The 19,727-nt window shown below is 36.7% G+C and overlaps 1 protein-coding gene across 6 annotated transcripts in view; it reads right to left on the bottom strand.

Moving 5' to 3' along the window:
• The window catches only part of DGKB (diacylglycerol kinase beta), a 323,154-nt gene that overhangs the window by 249,961 nt on the left and 53,466 nt on the right, over positions 1–19,727 (bottom strand). For all 6 annotated transcript variants that reach the window (XM_074150986.1, XM_074150987.1, XM_074150990.1 and 3 more), the window contains 5 exons: positions 18,915–19,055; positions 13,261–13,310; positions 11,831–11,905; positions 11,176–11,295; positions 2,709–2,826 (listed from right to left, as the gene is read on the bottom strand). In XM_074150986.1, the coding sequence (XP_074007087.1) occupies positions 2,709–2,826; positions 11,176–11,295; positions 11,831–11,905; positions 13,261–13,310; positions 18,915–19,055 (504 nt within the window). The remainder of the gene's footprint in view (positions 1–2,708; positions 2,827–11,175; positions 11,296–11,830; positions 11,906–13,260; positions 13,311–18,914; positions 19,056–19,727) is intronic.

The raw sequence follows: 19,727 nt of genomic DNA, 5'->3' as shown, positions 1-19,727 counted from the left end.
TCAGTCAATGAAAACTCAAACTAGACTGCTTTTTCCATGGAATACAAAAGGCCAATTAGAACAGGAAATATTATGCAAGTGAGAAATCCAAGAATGCACTATCATTGCATAACAGGAAATGCTTAATTAAATCAGAGCTCACTAAATTTTTTCACAATAATTCCCAAATGACAAAAATATTAAAGACAAATTGATGACTGCCAAATGGTTTGGTGTCATTTGCTAGTAGAAAGAAATCTATATTTTACAAACTATAGGCATGAGAGCAGCTGGCAAAAACAAAAATAAAAGCCAATGAATTTATGTTGTTCCTTCTATTGACTTATAAATCTTAAATGGCTGATTAGTCCATTTTCAGATAGCAATTGTTTTCAAGCATTCCATGTAATCACCCCAACTTTAACTCTTACTTTCCCAAATACCAACTCCTGAGGTTTTTCTCTCCTCACCCCTCCACACCAGTTTTAGGTAACTGCTAGCGTCGGCGGGGTCTGTAAAGACCACACTAACTGCATTTGGAAACCGTACAAACATCAGAGCACAACGCAAAGCTCTCCTGACTTCAACTACACAACTGTGCCCGGATGAGGAAATAACGCTACAGCTTATACCTGCATTCAGTGGAGTCAACTATTAAAAACTGCGAATGAATTTCTCCCTGCATGGTATATGTCTCACGCTTTTGACCTCGAGAGCAATTAAGCACAAAGTACTTCTAAACACCTTGCTTGCACCTATTACACAAACCCAGTGGGAGGCGCAGCCATTAATCAGACAAACTGCAGGGAGTAACATTGTTGATTGGACCATGGAGGGATGGTGAAGCCCCCTGCAGTTTCCTTTTTTTATTTTTTTCCTCCCACACAATCTAAAATGCAAATAATGAAATCTATAGCAATGCTTTGAAAATATATCGGAGAAAAAGCTCAGCGAGATGAGGAAATAGTGTCAGAGTTTTATAAGTAGCCTTCTGCCCCTTGCTGCATCAAGTAACTGAAAAGAGCATGTGGATGTTCTTCAGATCCTCTGGGATGTGGTTCTCACCAAGTAAACGCCAAGCACAATAACAAACACCTTTTAAAGAGGTACCTTACTGCAGAGAAAATTATAGCTCTTGAAAGGCTGGTCTTTTTGGGGCAGTTTACTTTTATATAACTCATCTACACATTTCTGATAACTACTGAAGAAGATGCCCATGGCAGGGGGGTTGGAACTCGATGATCTTTAAGGTCCCTTCCAACTCTAACCATTCTATGATTCTATGATCTACATTATTTGCTCAATAGAATTTTCAAACATATATAGGTCCTATAGTTCTTCACAAGGATTATGTTTACATCAGTCTGGCATAAAAGATTATTAAAGAATGCAACATTTCAAGATCTAATAGTCAATTCAGCATTATATATATTCCAGTTACTGTCATCAGCATTTATTAATCTGCAGTTATGCAGTTTCTATTTGTTTGAATTTTAATAAATGTAACTCATTCCATATATTGTGAATGAAATTATACGATGTGAAAACCCATACATGAGGGATTTACATCTGAATTATGTTTTCAAGAGATCTGTGGCCCTCAGAGGAGAGAGAAATGGCTGTTTCCAAAATCCTCATTCATTCAGACTAATCTCAAATTAAATCAATAGAACTCTACAGGCAAAAAGGTCCTGATCAGCTGTGATAGGCTATCTTTCATACCAAAAATGGAGAAATAAGTTACACTAAGAAACCGACTAATTTATCAAAAAGAACAATGAAAGGTGACTTGATACCATCATGAGAAGAATACAGTGGGTACTAAAGATCTCATTAATCTAATGGAGCAGGACATAACACGAACCAATCATTGGAACCATCTACCAGATATATTCAAATCAGAAAATAGGTCTTTGTTAAAAAAAGATGATCAATCATTGGAACACACCACAAAAGAAAGATATGGATCATCCATCTCTTGAAACATTCAAACAGAGACAAGGTGTCTTTCAGCAAGATTTGGTTTCTCAAGATAAAGGTTAGAGCTGGTCAAACACAGATTATTAGGAGATACATAGATATAACAACAGGATTTCAACTGTAGAAACTGCATTTAATAGTCTAATGAAGGTCAAATTACATGCAGCATCTTATCTGTGTTCCTTTGCCCTAAAATCTATAATCAGGTGATGTGTGAAAGGATGGCAAGACTGAGAGTTATGGTTACAAACCAAGTAAACATAGAGAACTTTAGAAGTGTTACAGAAACTTGATTTCTGGAAAACTGGGATTTTGACCTTCCCAATTAACAAAACAAGAATTCTGTGCAAAATTTGAATAAACAAATATGGGACTTAGATGCTAGCAAAGCTGATACCTACTAAATAATATGAATAATTATGAATAAAGACATAAGCATGATAGTTACTAAGAGAAAAGAAAACAAAAGAAAAGAAAAAAAGTAAAAAGGGGCAAACTCCAAAGGAAACTAACACCGAGAGCTATCGTAATACAGAAAACTCCCTCAAACAATAGCTTTGAAAGCCTGATATCCTGAAAAAATTAAAAATGGAACCTTGAGCACTCAAGCAGAGAAGACAAAGAGGGAGACACCACTGTGCTGGCAATGGGTTTGAACTGGGAAGCTACTAGTTCTTTGTTATGCAGCGAGCACAACATTTCTAGGAATAGACATGTATGCAAACGGACACTGAAATGCTTATACTCACAAGAACAGCAGAGACCTTGCTTGCCTACTCCGATTAGCATGTTCAAACAAAGATTACAGTAGGCAGGCTTGTTAAAGTGCTTCAGTCTCCATACATGCTGCCCATCATCTTTCACATTCTGCACAGGACATAAAAGAAACAGATTTCACTTAATAAAATAAACAATGAAATATATAAGTGCCAATAAAAATTGGAGATTGACTCAAGAACGTAAAAGACAAGCTGTTGCTTCGTTTAATACTCTGCACCAGATCACAGTATAATCATTCTAAATACACAGGCAATGGTATAATAAAAAAATCTTCAGAAGCTCATGGATGTCCATGTGTTTCAAAAACAACTCAGAAAAACACCAGGCTGCTGCCATCGCTGCAACACAACGCTAGCAATAAATCTAGGCTGATATTAAATTACAATTAGTATTAAAACTTACCAAAATTTGTTCTAGACCAATTCTAAAAATAAAAGTCCTGCAGGTTAGAAAGTAAAACTCCCCAAAACGAGCAATAAAAAGGGTTTTTTAAAAAATACAGAGATATTTTTAATGACCCTTACCATTAGGGGCGTGTATCAATTTATGCAAAGTGGAAAACCTGTCCACACTACAATAATACCTATTGCCAGCTTTAATTTATGTTAATCTACAGCCAATAGTCTATCAAAAAGCAAGTATTTAAGGGTGAGATTTACATCCTGGACCTTTTCTCTAAAAATTGAATTCCTCACACTTAAGCCATCATTTTCCAGTTAGCTGCAGCACTATACTCAAACCTTGCATGAATAGCCTGATCAACTGATCGGCACCTAAAACTCAGGGGCTCACCGTAATTTGTGTACAACTAAAATATTATCAAATCATTTACGTTTATGAAAGTAAGCTTTCAGTTGCATGATTTCTCCTCTTCCTTTTTAATGGAATCATTCTGAGACCTCACTGTTCTTAGAAGGTTTTTAAAATGATATGCACTTGGTACAGATGTTAAATTAATTCTATAAATTCCAGGTTTCTTGGCCAGTGTGGTCATCAGGCTTTTTCCTTTTTGCAATCACCAGAGGTTTTGAATTTAAAAAAAAAAAATTAGATTAACCAAATGTAATATCACTGGATTTTTTTTTCCATTTTATTTTATTTTTTATTTTCAACAAATAGAACACCCAGTGGAACAAAGGCAGTTAATGTCTATCAGCTGGAAATGGTCTGCAGGAGTTTGATTCTTCATTGTGTATTACTGAAACACTATGGTTGTCTTGGTTATTTCATTACCAAAAAGAAATTCTCACATAGCTAAAAGAAGCCACATCAACCCCCAGTTCTCAGAAGCCACATCAGCAGCTGGTTCTGATCCAGTTTCTGATTTCTCACATCAAACTACACAAACATTTGTCATCATGTTTATACAACGCTCCTGACTAGATCTTCAATAATATGATGGTTTTCACTAAGGACAGTCAATGTAAGTCAGTGGACACATTTTAATAAAAATTCAGTTTTCTCCTGTATTAGTGTATACTGCAGGAGTTACATCTATAAAAATCAGTATTGTTCTATTCTAAGAGTTAGCTGTTAATGACAAGTCAAAGACAATGAAGACTACTTCATCCTTGTGGGAAAAAATCCCGAAGGAAAATTAGCACTCCAAGAAACTAAGAGCGTTTGGTTCAAAGCCAGGTCCTAGCCAGAGCACAACTTTGAATAATTCCTACAAATTACCTAGAAACAAAAGGAACTGAAATTCCAATCAGCTGGATTTTTTTTTAATCTATTGAGATATCAGGATCAGAGCCTAAGTGGAGTTCCCCCAATATTCTCAGCAGGAGTTCAAATGCCATCTCTGACAGCTGGGCAATGTCAGGGTCCCCTTTCTGCAGACCCAGCAGAGCAGATGCCTAATGTGGGATTCTCGGGCTGGCAAAGAGCGTGGAAGTTTTCCAATTTCCCCTGAAGAAGCAGAAATAGATTCTGCAGCTGTGGAGTACTAGAAGGCTGTCAAGCTCCTTCATGACTGGCAGCTGAAGAGGATGCATTTCATTAAATGGAGCTCTGTAACTTCTCTTTTTCTTTCCATCTTACTACCAAATTCCACATATTTTTAAAGTATTGTTAAACTACAACAAGGTATGTGAGTTTTACATCTTCTGAAAGTAGAAAATTATTCACTAGACAATAAGGACCACGTAAATCCTTCTGAGAAAAAACAGTAAACAATGTATGCTTTTATTTTAACGTTACTCAGGTCAGCAACAAATACAGTCATAAACCACAAGCACTTAAAATGCAAGCTGACCAGCTTTCCTTTGAAAAATATTTGCCATTTATGAAAATTAACAAAACCTCATAATTATGCATAAGCTTGCCCCTCTTCCACATTAGTTTTGTGTTACTTTTTCATTTTAATTTTATTTTTAAAGAATGGCCATTACATGTGAATATGTCGCTTCTTATTTGAACAGAACATATGGACTAACTTAGCTGGCATTTTCCTTATCAGAAAAACAAACAAGTCTTGATGTGGGTGTTCTGCCAATTAAAACACTTAACTGTGTTACAGACTGCAACTGATGCAAATCCATTACATAAACACAATGCACTTTTGGAAAATAGCAAATTAAATTTTTGCTCTTGTGCACTGCCAAAAATAAGCAATAAAGTGCTGCATACGATTATGCATGCACATAACTTTTTAAAACACTGCCAAGTAAAAAAAAACAGAACACAGACATAATGTGAAACAAAGCCCCCTCAATGCAAGTCTTTAAGTATGAATAAAATCCACAATTCTGACACATCAGTGCATTTACTGACATTCACTCATTTTGCTTCCATATCCTGAGAAAGTCTAAAAACAAATAGTCATTAAGAAGATCTCAAAGCAGGGCAGGTACAGTAAAAATCTCTTCCTCGGTTCATTATACATGACTGAAAATGAAGCCTCCATATGCCATACGCAGACTTTAGCATATAATGACAACAGTAACATTTATTTTGTTAACAATGGTTCTCTTATGGTCCTGACCCTTCTACCAAGGATTTGACTGGCAAAAGGACCTGACCTTAAAAAGCAAGTCAACTGTGGAAGAGCCAGCCTTAGAATTAGTGGAAAATTTAGCTACACATCCTTAATCTGGTTTAATATTAACTTACTTCAGCTTTTTAGATAATTGTAAATAAAGGTAGCCAAAGAGATATTAAGCTTTCAAGCACAAACCTCAAGATTCTGAGACTTAAAAAGGTAATGAAATAGCTGATAAATTTTCATGCCAGCAAGTATCCCCTCTTAAAATAGCTACAAGAGTGTCTGGACTATCAGTATGCTCAGTCTTTTTCATGAGAAGAGTCAGTAACAAGCAACCAAGGGAGAAAGATGTTAGCAAGTCTACTAAGTTATTCTTTCACTGTCTACTGTTATTGTGTTTTCATTTATTTCAAACATATTTACATGACTTGAAGACTTCTTTATGACTGATCTTTGGGTATTTTTCAGTCAGTGGGAAGGTGAGAAGAGTATCCGTTATACTCTTCTTTTTAAGAGTATATATATACCTCTATACCTCTTTTTAATACAAACACAGTTATGTTATTTGCTGGCTCTCAGCAAAGAATTCATGCCAGGTTTTCTTTTATCATGGAACCATAGAATGGTTTAGGTTGGAAGGGAACTTTAAAGATCATCTAGTCCCTCCCTCCCTGCCATGGGCAGGGACACCTCCCACCAGACCAGATGCTCAGCGCCCCATCCAGCCTGGCCTTGAACGCTTCCAGGGATGGGGCATCCAGAGCTCCTCTGAGCAACATATTCCAGTGTCTTACCACCCTCACAGTAAAGAATTTCTAACACATTTCTTCCTAATTTCTAATTTCTTTCTAATCTAAATTTGGCTTGGGGCGAGGGGGGGGGGGGGGGCGGTTCTAAGTCTCTTCTGGTTCAACTGCAGAGGAAGTAACCTCATTCATGAGACATTTTATTCAGTAGGGCTCCTCAAAATTCAGTGATATATTGTGTGTTTCTCCATGTGTGTACTGGAGAAAGAAAAAGAAAAATAATGAAAATCACTTTCCCAGCCCTCATTCACATATCCAGTGTACTATCCTGATCATCCAGAAATCCTAAAGCATTAATATGCACATGAGAAAAAAAATAATAAAAAAAAATATGTCAGCATAGAAAAGGAAGACCAGAAGGGGAAATGAATTTGTTTAAACAAGCTTCATAATTAGCCATGTTTGCCTGTCCCTAAATCGGTAGTCACCTGTCATCTGCAGAGACTGAAATGCTGCAGAAATTATGTTTTAAATAATGGTAAATTTGTATACCTGCCTGAAATACTATTTATTTTACACCTTATACACAGAACAGGTTAGAGCTACTTCTGACTTCTCCTGGCTTCTACAGGTAAAAGGAAAGGAAGGACCGCAGTAAGGAAAGGAATTTGCAAACTTCCTGCAAAGAAGTGGGAACTAGTGCCGCATAAAAGTAGACAGCGCTGTCATGAAGAGAGATGTGCACTTTTTTAGCAGCTCCTGCTATGAAGTCTCAAAAAGCATTAACATTACCCCCTCTGCTGGCAATGCCATGGAACGATACTGGGAAAATAGCTCCCGTTTCCACTTAGGATGACCGCTTCCCAGCTGGTGAGGAGCTGGCACAAAAAGGGGAAAAGATGCAGCTTCCTCTGGCAGGGCCTTGGTTTTGCCCTCTGTACATATGGAAATACTGTATGGCTCATCGGCACCTCAGCCTTTTAGAAAACTCACCCGCCAAGCTTCAGATAGGAGTTGGAAAAATAACATTGGGGAAAAGAACAGGACAGATCGCCCTCACAGAATCATAGAATGGTTTGAGTTGGAAGGGATCTTAAAGACCATTCAGTTCCAACCCCCCTGCCATGGGCAGGGACACCTCCCACTAGAGCAGGTTGCTCAAAGCCCCATCCAGCCTGGCCTTGACCCTCATTTCCTTGCTGAATGAAAGAAATTCAAGTCCACCAAACTACCAAGGTATTAAACAATCCTTTCAGACTTCAGCCTGAGAGGGATTCCTCACGATGCAACAAATCCCACACCAGGCTTGCAAATGTTTGCTAGTCCCCAGTTTGGTTCCACTTTCACATACTCAGAGCTCAAAAAGTAAGATACCAATAATGTAATATACAATATAAGAAGCAGTATTTCCCAAGCATGGACTCGCACTCGAGTACTACATCCCATATTTAATCAAAAAGGTTAAAAAAGAACTGCCTTTTAAATTCTTTGAGTGTAATAGCATAATATTTGCTGCTTGAAGATCCAAAATAGAGGGGATTTCCTTCTGATTTAATTGAAGCATAGTCACACTTCAACACAAATGCGTTTGTCTCATTGAGATTTACCTTGATATAAAAGGTGAAATGGGTTGAAAATTACAACTGGTGACTTAAAAGAAAGGCACACTGGCCTGGTTTCAGATTATTGATGACTTTACGAAGCATTTACTGTTGTTACAATTTCTCTCTCATCTTAGGGCAGCTTTTCAGCAACTGTACAGTACCAGCTACAGTGCAACCATGACATCTAGTGGCCAGTGAAGAGCGAACAAAATACTTTGCATTCCTAAAACATGGGATTTTTTTTTTAAAAAAAACCTAACACTTGTGAACTTGCTGTTTACACCTACTTCTATGCACAGTCACTGACAGAGGTGACAGTAATGATTCATTACAAGAGAAATGAGACCAAAATACCTGAACATGGAATTACTGTAGAAAAGAAATCAAGTGCTTTTATTAGAACAGGGTAGAATAATATTGTGCAAGTGAGAAACTTCCAGCAAAGGGCACAGTACAATGTTCACAGGCTGACAAAAATCCTTAGAAACAAATCATTATTAAAGCAGCTTTTTGTGCCCAGATTATAAAGGACATTTAAAGCAATGCTAGGAGAGTCAATGGGATAACCCTCAAACTTCACTGACAATTTTGATCTACTTCAATTAACACAGAATGAAATAAAAAAGCTCAGAAATTTTGAAGTTTTCTACTGTGGAGGAGTAGAATAAATAGCCTGGTGGTCACTAGTCTGCAATAGGCCATTTCCCAAAAGTGTAATTATCGACACAAAGGAGTAATGCAAGAACACCTCTGTCCAACCTGCGTTTGGATGGGAGACAAACAAACTATTGTCTTAAGAAGCAATAATACATTTGGAAAGTTGATGAAGTTTGTGAAAAATTGCAGACCGAAGTTTGAAACTCAGCAAAAAGAATCTACCTCATACATTTATTATTAAAAATTGCACTACATAAATAACAATTTCCTCTAGAGTTACCTAATTTTTTTTTTTTTTCTTCATGAAATTCTCACTTTTCATGAGAGAACTTCTTGGAACAACTTCCATGAAACTGGCACAACTAAATACTTCAGAGAAAGAACTATGGGTCTTAAAGACAAAGGTTTCAGTAGGTGCGGTACAGAACACATTCAGCCACTGCTCAGTGGGAAAAGTGCAGTCATCCAAGTACAAACGGAGTATACACATAAACAATGTCAAGGTCTCTTCTCACAAAACAAATTTCCAAAAAGCATATGTATCACAGCACCCCTATAGAATAAGAACCAATTAAGTTCTTATTTAAATTCCTTATCTTTTACTGAGATTGCTTGTTTAGCACCAAACGCCTTGAAAAGCACCGAAATAAGGATACGTTGTTTCTATCCTGGAACATTCCCACGGAAACACACAGTGGCTCTTAGTGACAGAAACTCTGGCCCATGCTGATAGCAGACTATAGAGTCTTGATCACTGTTTAATGCATGCTTATGATTTCCATAGTAAAGCTATACACAGCAAGATAAATTATCTAACAACTAGTAAAAATACTGAAATGGATAAAATGTCTGATGACGTGCATTTACATAGTTTCTTTCTAATTACATCGCTTTTGCTCTAATATGAAAATAAATCTCTACAGAAGGATCTGCATTAATTTATCACAGAATTTAAGTTTCAAATTTAGAAAGAATATAGTACAGATGCTGAAAAATACTGCCAGAACAGCAATATTACCTGTCACAAAAGAAAAATCTGTACTAAAAATGACTATCAGTTATCTGCTGTACTGATTGCTCGAGAGCATTTGCTGCCCTTTGTTTAGAGTAATTCTGTGGAATGGAATATAGCCTGAAAAAGATTTGTTGTTTGATGACAGAGAAGTAATTTAACATTTTTGTTTCTTGGTAGCACACAGAGAATTAGGGAATCAGTACTTACAGTGATCCAAATGTACTGAAAGTTATCCTCAATTCAGATATTTAGCTGGTAATTTGGTTAATAAGATTTTGCAATGATTTTAGATATTCTGCTAAAAACACTGTTTTGTTGCATATTTCCCTACAGAAGGTCTCGGTCTGACCATTCTTTGTGAAAATAAAATACCACAGAGCAACTACAGCACTCTATTTCAGGCTGTAGCAGTATATGGGGAAAGTAAATATTATTTATTATTTCACCTCAGTATCTGAAAAAGACTTCAGAAAAAAAAATTAATAAAAATGTTTTATATCAAATGACAGAAAAGCATTTGAAACATACGCTAAGATACATGTGCTCAAAATTAGCTCGAATACAGGACAGCAGGTGGCACTGGCAACATGCCAGTGTTAAAACAGCTGTGTTGAGCTGGTAGAAAAGTAATCATATTACATCTGTCTTATCTGTAATGTGAAGTTGTAAATGTACAGAGCATAAGCTCTTCTTTAATAAGACTCTGTCCTTTGGTGTAAGTGTTCTCTTTGATATTGCTATTTAGTATGGTTTATTCGAGTAGTTACAGAGACAGAAGAACTATCTTTACAGGGATGTACCATGACAGGACAAGAGCCAACTGGCAATAATTTCTGCAGAAGAAATTCCATCTGTGCCTAAGAAAAAAGCTCTTTCCCTTGAGAACAACTAATACTGGGAGAGGCTGCCTGCAGAACTGGTGGATTCCACCTCACTGGAATTATTCAGGACTGGGCTTGACAGGGCCCTGGATAACTCAATCTGCAGCTCTGCCTTTAATAAGAAGCTGGACCAGGTGATCTCCAGAGGTTCCTTCCTTCCAACCTAGATCGTTCTGTGACTCCATGTGGTTGGGCCACCCAACACAGCACCATGCTGAGACGCATCAACGCTGCTCCAACCCAGCTGTGACACACACGGGCAGTAAAACGCTCTTAACAGATGCTACTGCAGCCAGGAATTAACAATATGCTGTTAATAGGACAAATTAATCTGTTTTTTACAACTTCCCACTCCAGAGCTGGCTCTTTTGGTGTTGCTTAAAACATGTTAATGTACCTCTAACTTTGAAGACACACTTCCATTCTTAGCTTGTCATTCAGCCATAGTAAAAAAAAAGAAAAGCTATTCTTGATACAGGCCACAGAGAAACTAACCTGAGCCACAGCTGACACGTAAGCAGAAATTTCACACTTTTGTGTTCATACTTACATTCTCTAACCCAAGGAGGACCAAGAGTGGGATTGTTGTCATTCCACCTTGGATCCACTCTTCTAAAGAAACGGTGCCATCATGATCATAGTCAATTTCTTCCATCATTTCATGAAGGATCTATACAGTTTAACAAAAAAATATCATAAATTCCATATTCTAATAAAGCACAAAGACAGGTACAGATCTCCAATTCCCTCACTGGCATGCAAAAAGTAAGGAAATATTATCTATATGGCACCTGTATTAAAATGAGTGCTGACACTTCAGAAAATTGTGTGATATTCCTATTTACATTTTATTATCACCTGAAGTTCCCAAACCAAGTTGTGTCGCCTTGTGTACTTACTATGTACAACAGAAATAAAAGGTAGTTACCTCTAAGAAATTTTCAGAGACAAAGCAGTTGTGTTATAAATGTTAATTGCTACATACACTGAAGAAAAGCTTTAAACTGTAGCAAGAATGTTTCACAGATAGATTTAATCAGAAAAAGACTCACAAAAGTGCTAATCCACAGTGTCATAGTAGAGCACAGACTGCTATTATTTCTATCTTACTAATATATAGAAACACATGTTGACATGAAGTATCACAACATGATTTAACGCCATCTCCAGCAACATTAAAATCCTGTGATAAAATGGGTGCTTACTGGACTCAGTTCAGTAATATCCCATTCAAGGTACTCTGCAACATGCATCATTTGAGCAATGATATTTTCCAGCTCCTACAGACAAACGAAAAAGAACAATAATATTTAATGCAATATTATAAAGACAAATTCTGCTGCAAGCAACTTGTAATTCAAACATATTGCATTCAGTGACACCATTTCATTAACGTTCCTAGGGAGATGTCCTTTACACTGGAAGTTGTCCACTGTTAGGTGAATCCATTAGCAAACCATCTGGCATGGACCACAAAGCATGCAGGGAGGTGAAATGCAGCCCACAACCAAAGGACAGCCTCTGGGTTGGAAGCAGTAATAGATTCTTCCTTCCTAGTTTTTCATTTGATCATTGGTTTCATGATCTGAAGTCCATCCTGTGATGTAACGATGTAAGGTCCTTTAAATTCCAGTGCCCTAACAATTTTTTGACAGCAATTGTATAATTAACAACTTTCTAATGGAAATAAAGCATAAAGTGAATGGTATAAACTAAAAGACATATTTTCTCCCCATTACAGTGTTGTGATTTCCCTCGATCACATATCACTAGCGCTTTCCAGATTCATATAAACAATATGGTTTGTGAGCATGCTCAAATGCTTATCTAGAACCCTCTGAATTCTCATGTGTATTGATTATGCACTAGTTATCTAATTAATATTTTGTATTGCCTATTATACCTCTATGTAACTTAGCTTCCCTATTTCTCTGTCACTTATGGGAATCACCTCCACTTCTTTACTAATCCACTCTATGGTGTCTTACTTAAGTGAAATATAAAAGAAGAAAGAAAGGAAAAAAAAAAGAAAAAATTTTTAAAAAAAGCTGCCAATAAAACACTTATTTCTGCCAGCTAACATTTACCAGAAAAAAAAATACTTACATTTTTTAAATTATTGCTATATCTATGATTTTCCTTCAAACGTTTGGTTGGGTTACTCCTCAAAACTTTGTATTTAATATTGTTCCTCCATGCTTAATAGCAACATGGAAGTTCTGACATCTCTCCACATATATGCACTGTGTGACTCTCACACTTTCCCCTTTCGATGAAATCTTTACAAATGGCGCTTTCATACACATTGCCCAGGAGAACACTAGAATTTTAAGAATCATATGAATGTGTACAGTACATATATGTACAGTAATACAGTAATATGATTAAAAAATCAACAGACTATAGAATAGGACTCCACGATAGCAGTGTCAGCATTTGAAAATTTATACAGTTGTAGAAGCAGTAGCTTAAGGGAAAACTCAAGAGTTACTTTCAAAATGGGTGGATTTTTATTGACTATACTGCTTCTATTAATTCAGGATAAATATAAACTTGATTTGGATTAATGTGGTTTTGTATAACTTTTCTGTATGACATATTCTTACAATGCATTAAAATACATAAATAACATTACCGAACTATCCAGGTATCCATTCCCATCTGTATCATATAAGCGAAACATAACTACGAAGGAAACAAAAAGAGAAGGAAACTCAGTTAGAAAACAGAGTAACAACATTATTTCATAAAAAAACAACCCTAAACAAATCAAAACACAAACGAACCAAACCTGAGTTTCAAAGAAAGGACACACATAAACACTTTCCTTTAACAATTGCACTAACTGCAGACCCACCAAACCCTGTATTATGTGAGAGGTTCCCTGTACACACATTGTACCCGGCCACAATACCTCGTGAGGCATATCAGTGGGACAGTGCCATTGCTCCTTTTCCATAGAATCATTCCAACAGCTAATTTGGTGTGTAAACTTAATTCTGGTTCCTCCTAGAGATGATATGTATCCATGGTGAGCACCACCAAAAGACCCTTCTCTGTTGTCTCACCAACACCCAATTGATCAGGCAAATGTTGATAAGCCTGCTTAAATTGGTTGCAGCTATCACTATTCAATAGTAACGTTGCTTTAGAAATGCTTTCTGTCCAACTAATGAAACAGAGGATTATTATTTGAAGTATCTAATCAGCCAAATCCAACAATAAACATTCCTCACAGACTGCCAGCACGACTCCTCCCAGGACCGGACTTGCTTCAGCACTTAGAAGATTTATTCCCAACATTCTGGGGAGCTACCCAGACAAGAATAGCTGCATTTTGATAACATCCAGAAAAAACATATACTTTCAAGTTTGTATATTACTTGATTCCAGCCACAAGAGTGGGTATGTCCATTATTACCAAGATATTTCCAAGCAGCTTCCTCAGCTGATCATACACTGCATCAGATTGCAAAGCAGGAGAAAGCCTGAAGCTTTGGTAGGAACACGGTTAAAAGGCTAAAGATGAAAACCAGAAGCCCACGAACCTCACTCTTTGTCTCTACTTTCTGGGACAGTTTGTCAGAGCTCTGAAACCTAAACACCATCCCCTTCAAGAGTAGTCCTTTTTTTGCCCTATATCTATTTTCTAAGGAGTAAGAAGACAGCCCGTGTACAGGTGGTTCCAGGACAATGTAATGCCTTGGCTGATAGCAAAACCAAGCAATCGGGTATCTTTGGAAACATAATATGACCTATTCAGCAGTGAACAATCCCACCACATTGGATCCACAGCAAATGCTGTTACAGTCCAATAAATTCTGCAAGTAAAGCTTATCACAGTTTTCGGGAAACAATATAATGAGAAATGAGAGGAATTTCTTAGCAATTAGAAAGTAAAGTTCAGAAAGAACTTAATTATTTTTGACTCATAGCAAAACATATTTAACCGTTATATAGATTGCTTTGCTTTCCTTATATTCACCCATCTTATTCCCAAGTTAAGCACCTAAGTGTGGGGAAAAAATGTAAGCACTATACCTCTCTACCACTTCAGCAATTTTTGCCACTACATCACACTGCTTTTAAGAGCTGTAGCACAAGATTGAAGATATTTACTGTAGTACATTGTTTCAAGCTACAAAGGCCCATTATTCATTAGTTAGAGGCTAAGAAAACCTATAAAAATATCTTTCTTTACTTGTGAATTACATAGGAGAAATGTTTCAGTGTAAAACAAGTTAATGCTAAAAGCCAGCAGAGATTGGTACTGTCCCTGCTCACACGCCTTCTGCCAAAGCTGCTCAGAGCACGACAGCTAATATTAACTGGCAAAGGTGTCAGTGAGCATTAACAGTTTCCATAGGGATGAATCACTGAATCACTCCGTGATAAAGTTCAAATCATTTGGCTCTCCTGCCTCCCCCTCCGTGACTGTAATGCACTGGTTGAAAGAATGTTCTACACTTATTGTGAAACCAAGTTTTAGCATCTCCCTGATCTTTACCCACTTCAGAAAAGTAGTGCTTACAACTTTCTTTTTTTTCCTTTAACATGAATCAGTAGCTCTAATCAGTCATTTAAAAAACAGACATTAGCATAATTATACCTGTTTCACCTTTGTAACAAGCAAAATCTCTCCGATTACGTATGTATTGGGCAGTGAAAAGGCTCAATCTGTGCTCTGGGCTAGACTCTGAAAAACTATGTTACTGGTGTGGCGTGCAATCTCTTTTCTATTCACATCCTGCTAAATATTCATGTTCTTGCTGAGTTACGTATCATAGGAAAAAAAACAACAACAAAATTATAAAAACTGAACAAAAGTTGTGATGCGGATTACAGAGCCCAAGTCAATTTTTTTATATTTCTTTTCCCATCCCCTTGCCTGATAGCACTGAATGGCCACTCGATTTCTATTTCTAGAATGCACACCTTTTATAAATAATTAAAAAATGTATTAAAATTAAATTACCAGGATGAGACCAGTCACTGCACTTCTATACTTTCACCTGAAACCTCTGGACTTCTAATCTTGCCTATGACAAAAGCTGGAATTCCAGAAATTCCAAAAGCTCAAAGTTATGTCCTTTTGAAAAGAAACTGGGGAATTCATTCTCTAAAATACATGCACAAACAAGAGCTTTGAAAACTGTAAGGCTTGTCACTCTCCACAGAAGCTTGAGTGTCCAAGAACTGCAAAGCATAGCAAAAAAACAGACTACAACTAATCATATCACTGCAAAAATACAAAAGAGCAGCGTGGCATCCTTGAAGCTTCTGTAGGTATGGAGAGAACAGAAATAGAATAACCTGGAGAGCATCTTGCTAAGAGAAACTGGCAAAAAACACCACCACTCATTACTCTTGCAGTTTCTGCTCATAATAGAGAAGTTTTAGCACTTGTAAGCATCTTATGTTTGCAAAGCTATGGTGCTCGTGGAGGTCGTATGCTTCCTCCACACCATTTATGTTTAATGCCCCTCACACTGCCTCCTGGCATTTCTCTGAACAGTTTCACAAGAGATACACGAATGGTGACCACGGTTATACTGCTAAAAAACACATACAAATTGAGGAATGGGTTGTGCTGATAAAGCCTCCTGTAACTGTGAGCTAATAACTTTTGCTGTTGGGGTCATTAAAAGAAGAAAAGTTGAGCTACGAAACACCCCTGTTCAGTTCTTAGGAAGTACCCTGCATATTTATCATAGAATCACAGAATGGTTCAGGTTGGAAAGGACCTCAAAGATCATCAAGTTCCAACCCTCTGCCATGGGCAGGGACACTTCCCACCAGACCAGGTTGCTCAAAGCCCCATCCAGCCTGGCCTTGAACACCTCCAGGGATGGGGCAGCCACAGCTTCTCTGGGCAACCTGTTCCAGTGGAAAGAATTTCTTCCTGTTATCTAATCTAAATCTCCTCTCAGTTCAAAACTGCTACCCCTCATCCTATCCCTCCACTCCCTGATCAAGAGTCCCTCCCCATCTCTCCTGTAGATTTACAAGGGGTCTTTCTCACACATTCAAGAATCATAGTGTGGACACCAGCAAGCAAAGCTTGGTACACGTAAAAACAACATGGAGAGCTGAAAATGGTTTCTATGGATCAAGTCTACAGGCTGAGGCACAGAGCATGAAAGTACTTAACAATACAGATGCACCTGAAACGATTTGCAATATGACCTTAAAAAGAGAACTTAAATTCTTCCGACGTATCTCTGCTAGGAAAGTTTGAGATGTTCTTTATATTCAGGCCACATACAGTTTATGACCAATGTATATGCTGATCATGTCAAACAGGTAAGGATTGCAGTGGTTAAGACCTCTAGAAATACTCTGTTAATAGGTTAAAGATTCTATTTATCTGCTGGAATATTTGTAAATCTATGAAAATCCATAGATTATACAGATCCAAAACCTAAACACTATTTCATCTTAGTGTATTTCAGCTCAAAAAATCCTCAAGCTTTTATCAGATTTTATTTGAAAGTACTGCTTCCACGTTCTGCTTGTCATGAATCAAGTTTCCAAACACTCAGCTATGATTCAGAATGTTTCCATTTTTTGTCAACAGGAAAAAAAAATAAATCATGATTTGAGGTTAATATTAATACTAGTGTTGGCAACTCCAAAAGAAGCCATCCTTTGTTTTTTTACTTCACTGCTACTAATTTATAATTTACCTTACAGCCACAGGACATACTGATATAAAATTATTTCAGACAAAGTGTTAAATTATACATTTATTTATAAAGATAATTCAACAAAAATCAACAGGGAATTCTGCATAGTAATGCTACAGTATAAGCCAAAATTTCGACACTAAAAAGTGACAATACGTGATATATTTCAACTCTGTATGACAAAGTAGAAAATAAAACCATGTAATAACCATGTTCTTAATTATATGTAGTAAATGAAAATGATCTTGAATATACAAAACATGTAAGTACCATACATTTATTAGATCAGGCTCTCCCGCTCCTAAATCATATAGATCATTCGTAGCCTTTTGCTTCTGCAGTTCCTGTTGCAGGAAGTTCATCAAACATCCCCTACACTAAAATCATCATCTGCTCCTCTGCCTTTCCCTCTTTTCATTGTACCGGTTCCTAACACGAGGGGAGGCAACTGATCTCCATTTCACGCTATGGTTTGTGCATAGAGCTCTTCAGAGCTCTGGTAAGACTTGCATAACTTGCTACTGTGAAACAGTTATTATATTCTAACTCGAATTGAACTCTAGGATCTTAGTTTTCCTCTGCTTGTTTTCTGAATGCACAGTCATGCACACATCCTCATATTCTAATCATACGATACCAAATTGGTATTATCAAATTTGGGGACGGCTCCTCAGTCTTTGCTGAGGCAAAAGTATTGGTGATCTTACAGTACAAAGTTGTCTTTGTAAACTAAGTTCAGGTAATGAAATACCAAGATACTTCAACAATATGCAGTCATGTAACATTGTAGTGAATTTCTCCTTCCAGCAGAAGCAGTGCACTGTTTGCATTTCCTATCGTATTGAGTATTTATTTCCCATACAGTATTTGAGCCTTGATCCCCCAGTTCTTTTATAGACTTTTATATAGTTCTTTTATATACCTGCTATGTAAATCAAAGTATATTTGGTCTCAGTAAGGACTATTAAGATTGGATGGACTGTTTACCTATCTGGAAAATGGATTTCAACATTTTCATAAAGGGGAAAACACAGTTTCTTTCTTTTTTTCTTCGCTTCACAGATCAAACTCAGATTTTTTTTTTTAACAGGCAGAATTGTTGGGCTTTAATAAACCAGACCCCTAATTAAAAAAAGAAAGTAATTTCTAACTCCCAGTGTCAAACACTCATTCCTGTTCAGTGGTCCAGACATGGATCATTCTTGGTTTTTCTGTATTCACTAGCATTATAGAGCCCATGGCCTATATTAACTATTCTTTGAATTAATTTCTATATACCACTAAGCACCCTCTTTATATTTCATTTATTTTTGTCAGATCTGATACTAATCAATAGACAACAGCATAGAAAGGATTATTTTAATTGCAGAATGTATGATCCTTACTCCTCATCTTGGCATGTGCGAGAGAGAATTTAGTTAAAATCTCATCAAATTAATACTATAAGCAAAAATAAAAGATCATTTCTGCAATAATAATCACCTAGAACAATATTTTTATAATGCAGATGCTCAAAACTGAGGCTTAAACTCAGAAAATTTAGAAAGAGAATTTTTGATTACTTATTGAAATAAATATATAAAATTAACTTAAAAGAACATACATTCTAGCTTGTCTTCAGGTCTTCCTCTTTCTAGCAGTGACAAATAGCAAACAATATCTTTCAGCTGGATCATGTCTGGCAAATGTAGGTTGGCAGGAGTAGGAGGTCGGGATGTAGAGGTACCTTTGTTAAGTCTCAGACCTGGAAATAACACAGAGCTTTTGTTATTCTTCACAATTCCCGTTCATAGTTTATCCAGCAAAAGTAGAACTAAAATGATCATGAGTTTTTAAAATATTATACGGATAAAGCAAACTATTGGGAAAAAAAAAATATCAATTATGGGAATGGTATAACCCTTTTCTGTGTCATCAGAGCAACACATATTTAAAACATGGAAGCCTCAGCCACAGAATACTATAGAAATAACCACAGAATTTAAATAATAGTCACAACAATTGCTCGAACATTGTGACCAAGAGCAGTAACAGTGTACCACGTGGAATACAAGTTTCAAAATTGCCAAACTTTTTGTTTCAAGAGAACATTAATATGACCAGTCCTGATGACATTACTGGAATCTGCAGGACCAATAAATAGAGGAAAAAATGGGGAAGGACAGGAGAAGACAGAAAAAGCAGTAATAAAACTTTTTTATAAGTGTGTTACATTTCTCACTGACTTTAGTAATGTTAAAGATGAAACTTTACAACAGGATTTACTGTTCTTAAATATTTTCTATAACTAATTCAGAGCAGATTCGTCATTGCACATATAACCTGCATACATAATTTCTCTCATCCATTTGTCTTGGACAAGTTAATTACTGTAGCAAATAGAAACAGAATTTAGTGGGGTTCCTCCCTCTGCCCC

Source organism: Numenius arquata, chromosome 7, assembly GCF_964106895.1.
Source record: "Numenius arquata chromosome 7, bNumArq3.hap1.1, whole genome shotgun sequence".
NCBI lineage: Eukaryota > Metazoa > Chordata > Aves > Charadriiformes > Scolopacidae > Numenius > Numenius arquata.
Note: the sequence above shows the minus strand (reverse complement) of the source record. Positions and strands in the feature narration are given on the sequence as shown.